The sequence below is a fragment of the Phacochoerus africanus genome, chromosome 14 (genome assembly GCF_016906955.1).
Source record: "Phacochoerus africanus isolate WHEZ1 chromosome 14, ROS_Pafr_v1, whole genome shotgun sequence".
In the NCBI taxonomy this organism is placed as follows: domain Eukaryota; kingdom Metazoa; phylum Chordata; class Mammalia; order Artiodactyla; family Suidae; genus Phacochoerus; species Phacochoerus africanus.
The window spans coordinates 11,121,247-11,141,332 of NC_062557.1; the positions used below are offsets into that span (position 1 = coordinate 11,121,247).

Genomic DNA, 20,086 nt, shown 5'->3' on the forward strand with positions numbered 1-20,086 from the left:
CATAACAGCCTTACTCTTTTTAAAACTAGAATTTTTTGGGTCTCATTTATAACGAGAGAGTGACAAATAATATTCTCGAATTGTATAATTTTTGAATTACTGTCATTGAATTTAAATTTTATTTTGCATTTATATTTTTCACAATGGTTTTACCTCTATTTCTAATATTTTTTAGCATTTTTTTTATGAACAGCAGGAAGAGTGAGTTTTATCTTTATTTATCAGATGAAGAAACAAATGTAAAGAAGGGTTTGTAAAGAGGGTAGAACTGGGATCAAAATGATGTCTTTTTCCACTTAGCCGTGCCGTGTCAGTTGGGTTCCCATGGGTTGCCAGGCATTGAATTACTCAGAAATAACATGACATACTTGTTAAATCCAAAATAGGAGTAGAGATAAATTTTACTCACCCAAGAATAAGAGTTTTGTTGTATGTTTGAAATATGCTTGAATTCATTTTTTTTGCCCCCATTTATTCACTCTCAAAGAAATGTCAAGTATCTGATTTATTCATGTGTCATCATTAGTAAAAGAAAAATATTTCATGATTTCAGTTTATTTAGCTGAATACTACTTTCATAAAATACTTCCTGAAAAACAATAGAAGTATCTCAGTTCTGGCTGCTGTAACAAAATAACACAGACTGGGTGACTTGAACAACAGAAGTTTCTTTGTGTCACGATCTTGCTGTGCCCACAAGACCCCCTTGTGCTCACAGGAAGAGAGGCAGAGAAGAAGCTCTCTGGTGCCCCTTCTTCCAAGGGCGCTAATCCCACCGTGAGGTCCCTACCCTCCTGACCTCATCTAACCTTCACTTCCTCCTGAAGACCTCATCTTCAAATACCATCACTTTTGGGGGTTAGGGCGTCAGGGTCTGAATTTGGGAGGAAGGTGACAGACATTCCATCCACAACAGAAAGTGTTCTGTGGCCAAATAGGTGTTTTACCTTCTATGCATTTAAAAAATATTGCACCTTATATTTCCTCTCTTAAAGAATGCGGGTAAATACACATTCTTTAATACACATGAGAGATTTTACAGTAAAGACATTTCAGCTTTAATTTGGAGTTTCCAAATATTTTTTAACCATGAACTTTCTTTTTAATCTAAAACACCTATTAACTTATATGGCATTAGGGTTCAATGCAGTATGCTTTTGGCAGTGTTGATTTAGGTCTGCTTACAACAATTTAAGAATAACAAAATTATAGGGTTTCTGAAAATTATAAAACGCTAAAGTGTGGTGATCTAAGCTCTACCCACCTGTTGTGACACCTGCCACAAATAATGTAGAGATATTTTGCAGGCTAAGATAGAAGGTTATCTGTCTTCCAAATAGAAGGGCCTTTTGTTTGTCTTTCTTTTTCCTTTTTTGCTTTTTAGGGCTGTATGTGCACCATGTGGACGTTCCGAGGCTGGGGGCTGAATCAGAGCTGCAGCTGCTGGCCTACACCACAGCCACAGCAAGGCCGGTTCTGAGCCGCCTCTGTGACCTATACCACAGCTCATGGTAATGCCAGATCCTTAACCCACTGAGGGAGGCCAGGGATTGAACCCACATCCTTATGGACTAATTGGGTTTGTTACTGCTGAACCACAACGGAAACTCCCTAAAAGGGCATTTTGAATGAGGAGTAGAATTATGTTCTGGACCAGCTGGCAGTGATGATCCTTATAACTGACTAGTTTATCTCTGCTTCTAGAGGAGACATGGGAATTGACAAGGTTAGGATGCACTTTCAAAGATACCATTCTTAGTTTCACTGTATTTTTATTTTCCTCACTGTACCTATAATACTTTTGTGTCATCTATTTTCTAAAATATTTGGAGAATAAATAGGGTAGAGGTAGGGCAGGAAATAGTTCCTTCAGGAGAATAGAGATGTAAATGTGACATAATGTCCACGTATTAAAAAGTTATAAACTGCAGGTTTATATGCCTCATAAAAATTTCAAGGTGGCTCTAATATAAAATGTATAACTTTGAATTTTATCATTGATCATTGGCTTTCTTTCCAATATTGTGAGGAGACCATTTTGGAGAGTAGAAGAAATTCTACTCCCCCGTGCTACTTTTTGAATTTTTTTTCTTCCTTCCTTCCTTCCTTCCTCCCTCCCTCCCTTTTGCTTCGACCTTGGCGCTCCCATGGCATATGGAAGTTCCTGGGCCAGGGATTGAATCCAAGCTGCAGCTGCAGTAGTGCCAGATCCTTTAACCCACTGCACCAGGCCAGGGGTTGAACCTGTACTTCTGCAGAGACCTGAGCCACTGCATTCGGATTCTTAACTCACTGCACCACAGTGGGAACTCCTTAATGAGTACTTTTTAACTGTTGCATGAAGGAAGTTTTTTTTGGTAGATGTACTTATTAATGTGCCTTGAACTGTATTATTTTTTTTCCCTTTCAGGTTGCTTCTCCTTTTAATTTTTTTCGCAGTTCAGATTTTTATGTTTTTGGTGCATCATTCTTTTAAAAATGCTGTGGTTCCCATCAAACTTGTTCCAGACTTATACTTCCTAAGACCTGGAGATAAACCTGATAGATACAAAACAAGTCTGCTTCTTCAAAATTCTACTGGTGAGAGCGTGTGAAGGTCTGTGAATGTGTGTTGGTTGGGGCTTGGGGCGAGGGTAGATAGAGGTCAGAGATTTGGATTTTAGAAATATGTGTAAGCTAAAGCCATGGTCTGTGTACACAAACCTAAATTAAATAAAACTCTTTGATGCTGAGTAATGTATTACAGGAGTGAAATCTTGGTTTAAGTGAAGATGGTAGTTTCAGAAATATTCTGATTTATACTATTTATAATCATAAAATTTTTTTTTTTTTTGTCTTTTTAGGGCCCCACCCACAGCATATGGAAATTCCCAGGCTAGGGGTCTAATTGGAACTGTAGCCGCTGGCCTGTGCTGGAGCCACAGCAACACCAGATCCGAACCACATCTGTGGCCTACACCATAGCTCACAGCAATGCCAGATCCTCAACCCACTGAGCAAGGCCAGGGATCTAACCCGCAACCTCGTGGTTCCTAGTCCGGTTCGTTTCTGCTGCGCCACGATAGGAACTCCTCATAAAATTTCTATTTTAAGAGTGACAACATTGTTCTCAGAGCAGCATGTTTCATCTCAAAGTTTATGATAAGCAAAATAAACTTCAGAAGTTGCAAAACCCTCTTTAGAGTGACAGCATATACTATTTATGCAGTTATATATCTTAATATAAGTGTTTAAACAGTTCTTAATGACCACCTAAAAAATTAGAATTAAGGACAATTCTAATTAGATGTAAATATCTGTAATCAAATACATTAAATTTGTAATGGATATTTTTTGATTTGCTATTGATTATTCTTTTTACATAATTATCAGATATGGGGAAAAAGTTAAACATACGGCTTTGAGCAGAGCTCAGAATAAATTTTTAAAAACCTGATAGAAGATTTTGATTTTTACATTAAAAGCTAATTCCAAATTTTACATGAATTAAATGTTTATCTAACATCTCCCATCTGCATAGATACTTTGTACCCCCACGGTTCTTGAAGAGAAAATTAAAGTTAGCTAACGCTGGCAAATTTATGGTAAAACAAAAGCAGCTTCATTTGCTGGTCTTGCTGAAATATATCAGAAAGTCGTATCTGGTATAACCCTTTCTACACTCACAAATTCTTTGGGGTTTAACATTTCCCAGCCCTTCACCTATGTTCTCATATCTTTCTTCTTTGATTTTCTATTAACTGAAAAGCTTTGCCCAGTGTTAAAATAATAGTCATGGTTAGGGACAATTACAGATGGCTGTTAAAATCATCACTCTTAAATTCTAGCTCTCAGTTTGTGATATAACCTTTACTCTTTTGGTGGAAGAATGTCCTTAGTGATAGAAGACACTTTTGAATAGAGAATATGTTTTTCAATTTATTTCTTTCATTAGGATTCTTATTTTGGTTTCAATGTACATTCCATGTTGCTGAAAAATAGTATCCAGGGAGCCTTGCACTCTGATGTTGTGACTTCTTTTTCATGTTTGGGGAATTGTATATGGATCTCAAGAAGTTCTGCTTTGAGTTCCCTCTCACTGATCTGCAGAAATTCTAGTATTTTCAAAGTTTCGTCCCATCTGGTGTGTGTGTGTGTGTGTGTGTGTGTGTGTGTGTGTGTGTATGTGTGTGTGTGTTTTAGTATTTCTGAATTGCTTGCATATCTGTCCATCTCATATTTTCCTAGGCCTTTTGTTGGTTCTAAAGGCACATTTCCTTTGGGAATCGCTGGGCTGTGTGTGTACATCTTGGGTGGTGTCTTACCCTCCTCACAAGGCTCCTTCAGTTACAACAGAGCTTCCTTTTCAGGAGGGCAGGGCCGCTCCGGCCTCTGGGGGAGGACAGATCAGCAGGGCCCAGGATGAGGGGTGGGTGTCATGTCACTAAGAGCACCCTCACGTTTGGTGCCGAGTCTAAGCCCCCCAGCCGTACTGTTCACTTGCTGATGGTGTCTTCCTCTGTTGGGTTTTGATTTCCCTCAAAGCCACACTGTCCTTCCTCAGATCCTGGCTTTGATGGTGATAGACAGGGAACCGTTTCCATTCACCAGACGAGACGGTATAGATTTAGATCTCAGACAGGCTCCAGGCAACCCAGACAATATAGACTGGTTATGTGTTTGTAATACTTTAAGGTAGTTAAGGCAGTTGACGTTTATAAGATTTGTCTGTTCAAAGTTCAAGGCACATAGAAATCCTCCCAGGAGAGATGTTATCTAGTCCACAGCCTGGCTTCTGCCTTCCTGAGCCTGGCAGGTTACCTTGTTACATAAATTGCCAGGTAGGTTAAAAAAATATTTTTGGAAAGTATAGTTGTTTTACAGTGTTCTATCAATTTCTGCTGTACAGCATAGTGACCCAGTCATACATATATTCACATTCCCTTTCTTATATAATCTCCCATCATGGTCTATCCCAAGAGGCTGGATAGAGTTCCCTGTGTTGTACAGCAGGACCTCATTGCTTATCCATTCTTTTTTTTTTTTTTTTGTCTTTTTGCTATTTCTTGGGCCACTTCCGTGGCATATGGAGGTTCCCAGGCTAGGGGTCGAATCAGAGCTGTAACCACCGGCCTACACCAGAGCCACAGCAACGTGGGATCCGAGCTGCGTCTGCAACCTACACCACAGCTCACGGCAACGCCGGATCGTTAACCCACTGAGCAAGGGCAGGGACTGAACCCGCAACCTCCTGGTTCCTAGTCGGATTCGTTAACCACTGCGCAACGACGGGAACTCTGCTTATCCATTCTTAATGTAATAGTTCGCAGCCAGGTAGATTTTTATTCTCACCATTTAACCACCTTTCGTGTGTGTATTACAGGTAAACTTTCAAAGTGAGGAATATTAAGAGCAGCAATTCCAGCTAAAATTTGCACAGTCACTGTGTGTCAGGTTCTGTTCTAAGGCCTGGGTTTGCATTGACTTGGATTTGAATTCGGGCTGACTGGTCCCAGAGCCAGTGTTCATTATCATGTCTTAGCTCATGAAGATAAAACATTTCTCTAAAAAGGGAGCTCTTTCCAGTGTTATTAAAAGGCTGTGTCTGTTCCTCATTTAAGCTGATTCTTTATTATTTGCTTATTTTCTAACACCAGACTCGGATATCAGTGATCTTATTAGCTTTTTCACAAGCCAGAACATAATGGTGGAGATGTTTAATGACAGTGACTACCTGTCTGCTGCTCCCCACAGCGCAGCTTTCAACGTGATGCAGTCAGAAAAGGTAAGAGTGACCTGTGCCAGTGAATACTCACCTGAAGCCTGTAAAAGATGAAGATGTTTCCTCTAAAATCAGTCGTTTGCTGGTCTGACATTATTAGTTGGAAATTAAAATTTACTTTTGGAAATAGCAAGCTGTGTTACTTATGATATATTTTATGTCCTGGTGGAGGACCCATATATAAAGCTAGGAGGAACTTAATTACATTTATGGGGTTTTTTGTTTGTTTAAAATATCAAACATCTAGATTCCAAACCAGATTATTTTTACCTATCAGTGAGTATTATTTCTATGATTTGTTGGACCAGTTTTCAGTATAGTTGGTGAGAATTAACTCAGTTGCTCACCAACTTGTACCAAAAGCTTGGTACATAGCAGTCATGTATTCATTTATATTTACATAAAATATGTAATAACTCTTCAATTTTTTTGACTCGCAGGACTATGTTTTTACAGCTGTTTTCAACAGCACTATGGTTTATTCTTTACCTGTATTGATGAATATCATTAGTAACTACTATCTTTATCATTTAAATGTGACAGAAAGCATTCAAGTCTGGAACACCCCATTCATTCAGGTAAGCAGACTTTAAAAAATATACGTGTGTGTGTGTGTGTGTGTGTGTGTGTGTGTGTTTAAAATAACTATAAAAGCCACGTGGTGATAACAAACGAAATCTGAAGATGTTCATCTTGTGACATCTCCTCGTCTTAAAACTTGGGTTGGGGATGGTTCATATTCTGGATTTAGGAGCCTCTAGTATGACTTTGCTTCAGGCTCAAGGAGGTCCTGTCTTGGTACTGATATTTTTGTAAAGGATGAGTCTTTTTTATATTCATCATAGAAGAACAATTTAGGTAATTAAAAATGGATATTGGCATCCAAAATCTACATACTGGATATTGAACCTTGCGAAGGCACCCAGTCTTATTCTCCTGAGATAGGACTGTTGGACTATGGATATGAACGTTCACTTGAGTTTCTAAAAGAGTATTCAACATTTTTCTCTCCACCCTAATAATGCTTTTCATCTCTTGAAAAATGATTAGACAGATACCTTTCTGTAATAGTGTATCCCGTTTTCTGTTGCCATAGTGTTTTTTTAAATAGCTTTATTGAGAGGTACTTTTTGTACCCCATCTACCTCACCTGTGTAAAGTGTACAATTGAGTGGTTTTTTATTATGTTCATAGAATTTTGCAACTCTCACTGCAGTCCGTTTTATATTTCATCACTCCCCCAAGAAACCTTTGTACCTCTCAGTTCGTCACCCCCTATTTCCCCTCAGCCCCCCCACTCCAGTCAGCCACTAATCTACTTTCTATCTTTATGGCTACTTAATCCACATCAGATGTTTTTTCAGTGTGCTATCATCTTTTGCCCTCTTTAACTGGAAATCACATCAAGATTAACCAGACATGGGAACAAAGTTGGAATTTTAAAAGGAGCACTGGCACCTGGGTGGGGAGGGATTTCTGTGGGGGAAATTGTCGTGGAGGAGAAGAAAGAAAATTAAAGAAATCAGATCAGATATTCTTTTACTGAATAGTTTAGATGAGAAGAGATGAGCATCTGGTTTAATGCAGTGGCACTAACCACAGTGAGAGAGGGGACAAGATGTTAAAATATGTGACATGCTTTATCACTGATGCGTTTGTGAGGTAAGGAGAAGAAAGTATCGTATTTCTTACATTTTGAGGTAAAGTGGTGCATAGTAGTATCACTTACCAGTTTCGAGAATGTAGGCGGAAGAGAGATTTTGGCTTTGCTTTGGTGGAATGGAGATCCTGAGTTCTGTTTTGAGCCTGTGGAGTTACTGATCATCCTGTGGCATGTGCCCGATGGTCATGGAGTAGGCATTTGAGTGTATGACTCTGGAGAGATTTCTGGACAGGAAATAAATATTTGTGAGTCACCTGAGCACAAGTGATACTGAAATCATGGAAGTGGTAGCACATCCCTTGTGATTTTTTTTTTTGTTGCTGGGGTGAAATAGTTCATTCCTCCAGAAAATAAGCAACCATGTATCCACTACCCAAATACTTCAAACATTAGTATCCTGTCACACTTTTTCTCATTTATTATAACTTTAATGATACAATTGAAACATCCAGCTTGTTCATCCCAGTCCTGTCTCCTCGTCTCCTCCATGAAGTAACCATAGTTCAAAATGTATAATTCCTATACATGTTTTTAGGGTGTTGTTACTGCATTTGCATGTATCTTTATTACAAAAGATCTTGCGACAGTATGTTTTCCCTCAGACACTGACATGTCACCATACCATTTTTCAAAACCAGACAGAAAGAAATGAGATTTCTTAGAACTCACTATTGATAGGTATCATCTTATTTATATTCCACCCCTGCCCCCATGATCATATTCAGTGTAATTGAATCCAACTGTGACCTCATTAACCTCCACTTCTTGTACTACTCAGCTTATGTATTTGTTGGTTCTCTCTAGGTCTTCCACTGTAAGGGACCAGAGTTTGAATCAAATTGTACAATATCATTTGGTGTGAATTAAGAAATTGGCTTTATTGCCAAAAACTCAGATGGCCAGGGCCAGCCAGAGGCACCCTGCTCCCACATCCTCCTGTGACTGGGAGAGGTGTATGTGTGCATCCTAGGGCCGGGGTCTGCTTGAGTACCTTCCCTGTCCCGTGTGTATGTTGTCTACACAGCAAGTATAAGAAAATGGCCTTGTTGAGGGTGCTTCTGCGTAACTTGCATTTGGGGCACCAGCTATTTACTAGATTGTGGGGAAAAGTTTGCGGTATGGGCCCGGATCTATGGGCCTGTGGGAGTTATAGTTCCCCCTACCACTGGGAATAAGAAGTTCCTAGTCCCATAGGAAGCTGAGCTTGGGCACGCCTTTTCCCAGTGGTGAAAAGGAGCACTCCGAGCTGACTCATAGTCTGGTCCAGGCAACCAGTAAAGGCATCCGAGATCATTCTGACGGTTGAGCTCATGGTGTGGGACCTGGTGGACATGTGATCTGCTTTTCACATACATGATTACTTTTTTTTTTTTTGTCTTTTCTAGGGTTGCACTTGGGGCATATGAAGGTTCCCAGGCTAGGGGTCCAGTTGGAACTGTAGCTGCGGGCCCACGCCAGAGCCACAGCAACACGGGATCCGAGCCGCATCTGTGACCTACACCGCAGCTCACAGCAACGCCGGATCCTTAACCCGCTGAGCGAGGCCAGGGATCGAACCCGCAACCCCATGGTTCCTAGTCAGATTCATTAACCACTGAGACACGATGGGAACTCCAACATGATTACTTTTAATTAAATGGTGAAACTTAATTTTATGCCTTATTGTCTCAGCGGTAACCAACTCTTGCTGGTGTACATGAGGATGTGGGTTCGATCCTTGGCTTTGCTCAGTGGGTTAAGCATCCAGCATTGCTGTGAGCTGTGGTGTTGGTCACAGATGAGGCTTGGATCCCACGTTGCTGTGGCTGTGGTATAGGCCGGCAGCTGGGGCTCTGATTCGACCCTTAACCTGGGAACTTCCACATGCTGCAGGTGTGGCCCTAAAAAGACAAAAAAAAAAAAAATGTGCTGTATGATTGCATGTATTTCCTAAGAAGATGAAAACATAAAAATTTGCCCAGGATCATATAGCTCTTTAATCAGTGTCAAATTGGCACGTAGCTCACCGCATGTTAACTCTGCCGTCTGTTTTTTCAAGTGGGCTGTTGTCTGGGATAGATGTCCTCGTGTGTTTCTTCAGAAGTTCTGATCGTCTTTTAGAAAGTAATAAAATGATATAAAGTGATTCTCAGTTCTCTTCTTATTCTGTGGTTGTTTTTCAGGAAATTACAGACATAGTCTTTAGAATTGAGCTGTATTTTCAAGCGGCTTTACTTGGGATTATTGTTACTGCAATGCCACCTTACTTTGCCATGGAAAATGCAGAGAATCATAAGGTAATGACTCAGTTAAAAAAAATACAGGTATAGTTTGCTAAAAACAAAATAGAACAAAAAAATTAACCTGTTTTGTGTGAGTAAAAGATGTACATGCAGTTCTTAATTTCAAGAGTAAGTAAATAGAAGAGTTCCCTTGTGGGAACTAGTGTATTAAAGATCCAGCATAGTCACGGCAGTGGCTCAGGCTGCAGCTGTGGCACAGGCTTGATCCCTTGCCCAGAACTTCCGCATACCTCGGTCACAGCCAAAAAAAAAAAAAAAAGAAAGTAAATGGAGTGTAAATACATTTATTATGATAATAGCAGGACCTCTCACTTATATCTGAGCGCTTGCCCTGTGCTTCAGAGGTTACATCCTTTAATCCTTACCACATGGTGAGGTAAGTTGTCTGTTAACCCGCTTTCTGTAGGTCAGGGGACAGAGGCTGGGCGTTCATACACCGGGCCCAAGTTGACGGGGCTTGTTTAAGTGGTGGATCTAGAACTGTGATCCTTATGTCCTCCACTGGTAGAGCGCTGCTCTTTTTTAACCTTTAACAGAATATCTGGAATGTATAAGGAACTAAATTTTCATTTTTTTTAAATGAAAAAAAAAAATAGAAAATGATCGTGATCACCAGGGCCTAGGAAAACTGCTTTGTGTACAGAGGGTTTGTTTTTTTTCTTATTTTCACCTTCTCCTTGTCCTTTGGCTTCCACTCTGCTGAGGTTGTCTCTTACTCCACTAATCAAAATTCTCATCCTCTCCCTGGCTGTTCTTAGTTCATTGGACACAGATTTGTCTGAATTAATTTATACGGGGTAATGGTTGATGAAGTTAAGCCTCATAGCATAACTGCGTTAGGTCTTTTGATAATTTTCTTTAGTGTAAAAGTAATGCTTGAGTCTCAGGACATATTTTTAAAACATATTCCATTTTTCTGTTATATATATATACTTTTTTTATTGTACTGATTTAGAAAATATAAGAAAATATAAGGATAATAAAAAGTATCTCTAACCCCCCACTACTCAGATTGAAAACTTACTAGACAATTGCATTTTTTTCTTTTTTGTTTCAACTTATACACTTTAATTCAAATTTTTATTGAGCAATAATTCATATTAAGTTGTAAGGCATTACAGCAAGACCGCATGTTCCCTTCCCCACCCACTGTACCCCAGTAATAACATCTTGCCAAATTGTAGTCCAGTATCACATGTAGGATGTTGACACAGGTGTGGTCCAGGTTCAAGCATCACCATGAAGATTCCTTCTATTGTCCTTTCAAGCCCACACACCCACCTCACCCCTCCCTGACTTCTGGCAACTACTAGTCTGTTCTCCATTTCTATAGTGTTCATATTTTAAGAATGTATAATTGGAATCACGTCGTATCGGCTTTTTTCACCCAGCATAATTCCCAGGAAATGCATCCAATTTGTATGTATAAATTGCTGGGTAGTATCTGTGCTGTGGGTCTCCATTGTCCCCAGTCTGGGCTGTTATGAATTAAGCTGCTGTGAACATTTGCTACAGGTTTTTGTGTGAACATAACTTTTCATTTCTCTGGGGTGATCCCCAAGAGTATAATTGCTGTGTCGTGTGGTGATTGCATATTTAGTTTTATAAGAAACCGTTGATCTGTTTTCTAGAGTGGGTAAACCATTTTACATTCTCACCAACAGATGTCTAAATGACAAAACTGGATTATCCGAAATAGCTGTGTTTGACTTGGTCTGTTTTGTACTTATATTGGAATTTATATTTCTGTTCTTTCAATTCACTGAATGCAAATGTGGTTCAGTTTTAAAAATTATTTCTTCTCCTTTTCTTAACTAATCTTTACAGTCCATTCTTCTCTTACCTCATCTATGGGAGCTTTTTCATATAATAGCTTTAATTATTAGCAGTGGATGTTTTCATAGATGACATAAATCAACTGAATAAGATTATGAGGTATTTGGATTTATGAAAAAATTTTAAAATTGCAGAGTAAATAATGAGAGTGTTAGGAAAACTGTGGTCATTTAGGTTTACTGTTCATACACAGGATAATGCTGTTCCCTTGTGGCAGTTATAACAGCTAACATTTTTGTACCACACAAGAGTACTGAAAAGGCTTTCAAAGGCATCATCAGTACAAAGTTTCACACTTAGGCTGAAAGCCCAGTGTAAATCAGAGGGTGCTGGGCCATTTGTTAGTATTTTCATGAGAGGTCAGTATTTAAAAGTGAGAATACTTTTTCTTAGATTTTTATTTTATATTGCTACAGAATTTCAAAAGCAGTTATGTTTTTGCTGCTTATTGTTTGCACAGCTATAACTTTGTGACACTTTTTACTTTTTGTGTGTGTGTTTCTTAGCAGCACTGCTGCACTCCGATGCTGAAAAATTTTGTTGTTACACTTGAGAAATAATGAGCCAAATTAAAAGCTCAGTGGAATTTATATTTGGCTATAAGGTGGGCTCTGTTACCTATCAACTGGGAATGTGGCCTTTTTTGTTGATTTAAATGAGTTCTACATTTTACTGGAGTTTTTTGTTTGTACGATGTTTAAAATTATAATCAGTTTTTCCTCTCTTTTTTTTTGGTAGATCAAAGCTTATACTCAACTTAAACTTTCCTGTCTTTTGCCATCTGCCTATTGGATTGGACAAGCTATTGTTGATATCCCCTTATTTTTTGTTGTCCTTATTTTGATGCTGGGAAGTTTATTTGCATTTCATTATGGATTATATTTATATGCTGTAAAGTTCCTTTCTGTGGTAAGTTGCTTACATCAGTTGTACTCATGCTACTTATAAATAAAATGTTATTTTAAAAACTAATTCTCTGATTAATTTTGATGTTACAGAAAATAGAACCAGCACCTCTTTAATTATTGTATATGATTACCTGTAACCAGTGCAATTCATATTGCTATAAATGATTTTTAAAGACAATAACTTTACCGTTATAAAATAATTCCTTGAAACAGAGATGGTCTTTCATGTAGGCTACCTCCTTATATGTAATCAGGAGTATTTATACAGCCCTTCCTTAAAATGTCGTCTTTGTCTCTGTGCTTAAAATAATTGCATAAACAAGTGGCTCTTTTATTCCACAATTTAAAGTGTGGCTTAAAACACTAAGGAAGAGTATGCTTTGCATTCATATTCATATGTCAGTGACTGATACCAGAGCCTTTCCTATGAATTATATTAGGAAAAAGGGAAAACAGAGCTAGGTTGGGGTTGCTGAAAGTAAAGAGCATTTTTGCCAGAGATCATACTGACTTACACAATAATTTCTACCTTATAAATTAATAAATGTTTTTCTTAAAAGTTTACCAAATGCTTTAAGTGCTGTTTATTAAAACAGTAAGTAATAGTTGCTTGAGATTGATAAAGTTGTAACCTGCTGTGCTTGCTTTTTATAATCAGATGATAAGAGATGGCATTTTACTTGGCATAAAAAAGAACTACAAACTGTTTAGTTTAAATGACTTATTCAAGATTGTGTAAACAGTTAAAAACATGAATTTTATTGGCTTAGAAATGTGGATGGTAAGTCCTTATGTAACCACAATTTCAGTTTTTGGAGTGATTCGTTGAGCATTAAAACTTGAAGAATACTTATGCCTTCGAATAAAGCTTGAAGAATAATTATTCCTCATGTTTTAATATGACTGGTATTTTACATCATATATACTGCTCACTACTCACATTTTAAAATAAAAATACACATTTCTGTTTTACAGGTTTTTTGCCTCATTGGTTACGTTCCATCCGTTATTCTGTTTACCTATATTACTTCTTTCACGTTTAAAAAAATTGTAAATACCAAAGAATTCTGGTCATTTATCTATTCTGTGGTAAGTCACATTTTGAATTATTTCCTCTCAGCTTTCATAGCATGTTATTCAAAAGCCATACTCAAAGATGATGCTCTGCCTTTTCTAAGTGCGGAGCTTAGGTAGCTAGCTAGCAGCACCTTTTTGTGTGTGTATTTGTATTCAGCACCACCCACTCCATGAAGGGACACTATCTTGTTGCATTTAACAGCTAGCATGGCAGGGATGCCAACTAGCACCCACGCTCTGACGCTTCCTGGCTAAGTACTGTGTCTCCATGTTTTATTAGACGATTGAAAGCATAGTTAATGCTAAGGCACACAGTAAGTTTGTGTGACATTTTTAAACATCTTTTCACGTGTTTTCTCATTTTTTTTTTTCTTTAGACAGCGTTGGCTTGCATTGCAGTCACTGAAATAACTTACTTTATGGAATACACTGTTACAGCTATTCTTCATTATACCTTTTGCCTACTCATACCCATCTACCCACTTCTGGGGTGCCTGATTTGTTTCATTAAGGTAGGTCTTTAGATGTTTTCATATTTTTAAAAAAGCGAAGTAAATACTGCCTAATCTTTGGGATCTGAGTTCTTGTGCTGAAATAGTTTTTATTTATTTATTTATTGGGTTTGTAAGGGTTATTTGGGGTGGGGGGGGTGAACTCCCCTCCCTCAGTCCCCTAGAAATGCCACCCTGGTGGGCAGGGTGCCTGGTTTGAGGGGCCAGCAGAGGTAGTCATCACTTGAAATCTTCTCCAGATTCCGGCCCAGAAGTCCACAGACAGCTCTGTTTACCATGAAATAGATCTCCTTAGAAAGGGGTTGAATTAGAAGGCCTTCTGGAAAATTGCATCCATTTTATAGAAGAGGGCCACAGAGCCCTTTCAGCACCCCAGACAGGTGGATCACCCAGAGTCACAAAATGCTGAAATAGTTTTAAAAAAAATCAGAAGCATCAGGTTAGCTGCTACTGCTTGATTTAGATATTATTCATGTAGCAGTTTAAAGTTACTGTGGAATCTTTTTAAGCCTGTTTTTAAACTGAATTCTCAAAGGGGAAGGACTGTGTTCATTACATGTTCTTTCGTGCCCAAGACAGTGTTCACAAATTAGAACTGTGATCTGACGCCCGTCAGTATTTGTTTGGGGGGGAATTGAAAGATTAAAATGTCTTATACTGTACAATGACGAGAGAAAAATAAAGTGTGAGAGACTTTTTTCAAGGAAAAAATAGAGAAACCCGTTGGTTTTGTTAAGCATGGTTAATTGAAAACAATTTCCATGTGATTAGAAAAAAAAGTTAAGTGATGAGGTATTAACCTAGGAGGATTGGTGATTCGGTGCACAAACCGACCTCTCTCCCCTCCCTTCTTTTTGGCTTCAGTTTACAAGTTTTAATTTATATGTACTCTGATAGGAATATTTGGGGGGTGAGGAACATTTTAATCTAACTGCAAAACATGGCTGTTAATATTAATAGCTAGCTAATGTATAGAGAAGATGTTTGCTGTTAAATACATTTTTGTTTGTCTGTTTGTTTTAATACAAATGTTTCCCCACACTACAACTAAAAGAAAATTGTTTCTCTGCTCACAACACTTCTGACACCAAATGTTTGGGTTTTTCCCCTCACCTTAAGCAATTCTGACACTGACCAGAGTTAGCCCAGACCCCATGGGTTAAGGGTTCAGTCCCACAGTCTACCCCCCACCCCACCTCAGATTCCAGTTGCAGGTTGCGGGTCCCCAGGTTACGCATGGTTCTGTCTCACTCGGCTACAAATCAGGGGTTCCCATGAACCCCCTTTGCAGAAGGCTCCGTAATTTGCCGTAATGGCTCACAGAACGTGGGGGAGCAGTCTGTCTACTATCATTGCTATATTATAATGGATGTACAAAGAGCCCGATGAAGAGGGTCACAGGGCGAGCTCCAGAAGGGCCCCGAGTGCAGAGCTCTGTCCCTCTGCAGGATGGCACCAGCCATCCTCCCAGCATGTGGATGCTTCCCGAACCCCACGTGTAGGGACCCCGTGGAGGTCCCATTACGTAGGCATGATGACTTAACCAGTCTCCAAACTCTGCCCGCCTTCTTGGCAGTGAGCAGATGGGGCCAAAAGTTCCAGCTCCTGTCTGTGGGCCATTCCTCTGGTATCAGCCTCCATCCTCCAGCGTCACCTTGTCAGCATAAACTCAGCTGAGGTTGAGGGGCTTGTTTAAATACATTCCTAACACCCCTGTCACTCAGGAAATTACAAGGGTTTTAGAAATTCTGTCCCAGGAACTGGGATCAAAGACCAATATCATTATATCATTATGTCACAGCCCTATATAAATTTTCAACAATTTTTGTCTTAGATTTCTTGGCAGACTATTCAGAAAAGTGAGAACACCTACACCCCATGGGATAAGCTTTTGGTGGCTGTTATATCGGTAAGAAATAACCATGTTAGCATGTTACCTTAAGAATGGTTTGGTTGTGTGATATTAACTCTTTTTAGTTTTTATACTGTTGCATAAAAATGAAGGTGCATAGAAAGTCAAGTGGGTTAGTTAATGCTACCTAATGTGCATTTCAGTGATAATACCTTCTGCTTGCTGAATACATCCACTTTAATATACTTGGCTTTTTCATATATTATTAATTCTATTTAATAATAATTCTGGCTTCCATAGAAGCAAAAACAAAGCTTTTCAAAAAGATCGTAATTTAGGGAAGTTCCCATGTGGCTCAGTGGGTTAAGGATCCAGCGTTGCTGCAGCTGTGGCTCAGGTTACAACTGTGACACGGGTTCAATCCCTGACCCGGAAACTTCCACATGGCTCAACTGCAGCCAAAAAAATGAAAGATAGAAATTATAATTTAGGAAGCTGACAACGAATGAACTTTACAGAGACAGAAAAATATGTGAAGGATAATTTTACAAAAAATCTACCTTGGTTTGGATTATCATTTATGTTGAGCTCATTGTATGATGTGCAAAAAAAAAAAAAAAAATTGTGATCATTTTTTCAGTGATGGTAAGGAACCTGATGTGTGTGATTTTGGTTCTGTTGGTATAGGGAGAAAAAAAAACCAACCAAAATGATTCAGTCGTGAGCTGTTACATGTTTTTCTTTTAGCCTTACCTGCAGTGTGTGCTGTGGATTTTCCTCTTACAGTACTATGAGAAAAAATACGGAAGCAGGTCGTTAAGGAAGGATCCCTTTTTCAGGTAGGTTAATTTCTTTTTAATTTAATTTTTTTTTCAGTATATTTGGCAGTGTTGTGCAACCAACACCATAATCTAATTTTAGATCATTTCCATCACCCCCGAAACAAGCTTTGTATCCATTAGCAGCCACCTCCCGCCCCCCGCCCCCCGCCAGCTGCCCCCAGCCCCGTATAACCGCTAATCTGCTTTCTGTCTCTATAAACCTATTTTACATATTCATATACATGGAATTCTACACGATGTGGTGGTTTTGTTTGTTGTTGTTTATTTGTTTGGTCTGATTTCTTTAGCATGATGTTCGGGAGGTTCATCAGTGAGCGCCTGTAGCAATACTTCATCGCCTTTTTTTTTTTTTTTTTCTGAGTAATCAGACACTGTAGGGATATATATCACACTTGATCTTTCTATCAGTTGAGGAGCATTTGAGCTGTTTTCACTCTTTGGCTGTTGTGAGTCATGCTATGAAGCACTTTGAGTGCAGGTATTTGTGTGGACATAGCTTTTCATTTCTCTTGGGTGGACACCTGGGAGTGGAATTGATGGGTCATGTGGTAGCTTTATGAAGAACTGCCAGACCGTTTTCCAAAGTGGCTGCATCATTTTACCTTCTTAACAGGAATGTATGACGGTTCTGTTTTCTCCACATTGGTGCCCATATGTATCACCGTCGTTTTGATTTTAGCTATTCTAGTGGGTGCAAATTGGTGTCTTGGTGAGGTTTTCATTTGCATTTCCCTGACGATTTCTGATGTTGAGCATCTTTTCATGTGCCTGTGGTCCATTCTTAGATCTCCTTTGGAGACATGTCAATTTGAGTCCTTTGCTCATTTAAAAAATTGGGTTGTCTTTGTATTATTGAGTTGTGAGTTTTTGATCTATTCTGGATACACATCTCTTTTGTCATATACGACTTGAAAGTATTTTCCCCAAGTCTGTGCATTTTCTTTTCTCAGGATATTTTTAAAGGAGAGAGCTATTTATTGAACTATGGCTATTGGTACTAAATTGGTACTGAATTTCTTTTTTTATTTTACATACATTTATTTATTTGCTGAATATTAACATCCTGCAGAAAACTGGAGAGTATTGATAAATGTTGGATGGGTATTTATTTATTTATTCTTTTGGGGCTGCACCTGTGGCACATGGAAGTTCCCAGGCCAGGGATGGAATCCAGGCCACAGCAGAGACAACGCCGGATCCTTAACCCACTGCACCACAGCAGTTATTTATTAACCACCAGGTACTCCCCACAGCCAGGCTCCCCTTCATCTTCACCCTTATTCCTGCTGTCATTTTGGGTGAGATTTCAACATCCATATCAATAACTTTTCCAACACCATAACCCCTCAGTTCCAAGCCCATGACTTTGGTCTCTGTTCCACTTCCCCTGTCTGTTTGAGAGCGTCGGCCGACACTGCATGTGCTCATCACGGTAAACTCAGCTTTGTTTGCCACCCCCCCCCCCGCCCCCCCGTCCCCGGGTCCGCACCTTCCCGTCCTTTCTTTCCCAGAGCTCCCAAGCCTTTTCTGTATTCCTCAGATTCGCAGATTCCTCTCATCTCATTTCTGACTTCTCAGTAAAAGATCTTGCATCTCTCTCAGAAAACAGAAGCACCTAATTATAAATAAAATGTGTACACACTTATCCACACCTTTCATTTTTTTTTGCTTTTTCCCAGACCCAGAGGAAGCTGTTCCTCCTGTTATCTGAGTCTGCTTTTATTCTGTCTGCTTATGAATGCTGCCCAGTTTCTCTTTCTATACCTTTCCCTTGTGGATCTTAGTGGGGTATTTTTTCCTCTGGGAGAGGGTCACTTTTTTCTCAAGTAAACAAAAGAAATAGATGTTAGAACTCATGAATCTCATGTAAGCCTGACTCCTTCTCAGGCTCTAATCCCATCTCTGTCCTTTCAGAGCCAAAAAAAAACCTCCCTCCCTCTCCAGTTTCTCACCTCCCATTCACTCCTTGACTCTGCCCTTACCTCTTGACTGCTGCTATTTTCAGTAAGGTAACTAATGACTTCCTCTTTGTCTTGTCAGGTAGGCTCAACTCTAATCTGCAGCCTTTAATGTGACTGATTCTTCCTCAATCTTTTCTCCCATTTCTTTTTTTTTTTTTCCCCCATAATGTCCACTCCTATTTGCCTCTTTACCTTTCTTAATGGTACTTCAGAAATTCCTTTGGAAGCACTTTTTCCTGAGGACTCTGACCTCAGCCTCCACATCCCCGCTGCCCCAGTGTCTCATGTACACCCAAGATGTAAATGCTTTGCAAGCAGGATCTCTGCTGTATTGTTAGTCTTTTTAACTTTCTGTGAACCAGTGCTTGACACATACTGGTCATAAGTAATTATTGAATAAATGACTGAACTTAGATAATATCATTCAGATGATGTCAGTGAATGAAAAATAGCTCTAGAATCTGCGCTGTTAAGAGACAACTGATCTCTGATAACAGATATATATGTATGCATATAGTTGATATATTTTTCAGTCTTTATGTAGTGTTTGAATTTCTTACTTTTTTAATTATTTAAAAATTAATTATACTTTCAGAACCTTTTCAACAAAGTCCAAAACTAGGAAGTTTCCAGAACCACCAAACAATGAAGATGAAGATGAAGATGTCAAAGCTGAAAGACTAAAGGTCAAAGAGTTGATGAGCTGCCAGTGTTGTGAGGAGGTAATTTAGTTTTTATTGCCCAGGGCATGCAAGGATCATTTTCTTAGGCACAAGAATTAACCTGGAAAAGATTCTTCTTTCATATGGATCAATCTGGGAAAGGTTCGTCTTTGGAAAAATATTTTTTGTCCACTTACTTTTAAATAAGCTGCTATTTCAGTCATTAATGGATATTTATTCATACAGTACCCTTTACTGGCCAATATAGTTCCTGTGATTTGGACATGAGGTGTGTATGGCCTGTCATTTAGTGATATATATCTGATTTATAATTCTCTTTTTATTTTAATTTTATTGATTTTTTTTCGGCGGGGGCCATGCCTGTGGCATGCGGAAGTTACCAGGTCAGAGATAGAACCTGCCCCACAGCAGTGACAACGCCAGGTCCTTAACCGGCTGAGCCAGCAGAGAACTCCAGTAACTCTCTTTCTAAATCCTATTTCCCTTCGTAGAAACCAGCCATTATGGTCAATAATTTGCATAAGGAATATGAAGACAAGAAAGACTTTCTTCCTACAAGAAAAGTAAAGAAAGTGGCAAATAAATATGTGTCCTTCTGTGTGAAAAAAGGCTGGTATTTAATTATTTTTTCTTAAATAGCTTTTCCAGAAGAGTCATTTCCATTGCTGAGTTTGATTTACCTGTGATGATTTTTCTCTTGATTCTTTTA

General features: G+C 39.0%; 1 protein-coding gene across 4 annotated transcripts in view; it reads left to right on the forward strand.

Annotated features, from left to right (window-relative positions):
• ABCA5 (ATP binding cassette subfamily A member 5) overlaps nt 1-20,086 on the forward strand; it is a 139,590-nt gene that overhangs the window by 110,652 nt on the left and 8,852 nt on the right. For all 4 annotated transcript variants that reach the window (XM_047756640.1, XM_047756642.1, XM_047756641.1 and 1 more), the window contains 11 exons: nt 2,411-2,580; nt 5,637-5,764; nt 6,202-6,339; nt 9,587-9,700; nt 12,281-12,451; nt 13,426-13,539; nt 13,905-14,039; nt 15,874-15,948; nt 16,639-16,730; nt 19,290-19,416; nt 19,869-19,986. In XM_047756640.1, the coding sequence (XP_047612596.1) occupies nt 2,411-2,580; nt 5,637-5,764; nt 6,202-6,339; nt 9,587-9,700; nt 12,281-12,451; nt 13,426-13,539; nt 13,905-14,039; nt 15,874-15,948; nt 16,639-16,730; nt 19,290-19,416; nt 19,869-19,986 (1,382 nt within the window). The remainder of the gene's footprint in view (nt 1-2,410; nt 2,581-5,636; nt 5,765-6,201; nt 6,340-9,586; nt 9,701-12,280; nt 12,452-13,425; nt 13,540-13,904; nt 14,040-15,873; nt 15,949-16,638; nt 16,731-19,289; nt 19,417-19,868; nt 19,987-20,086) is intronic.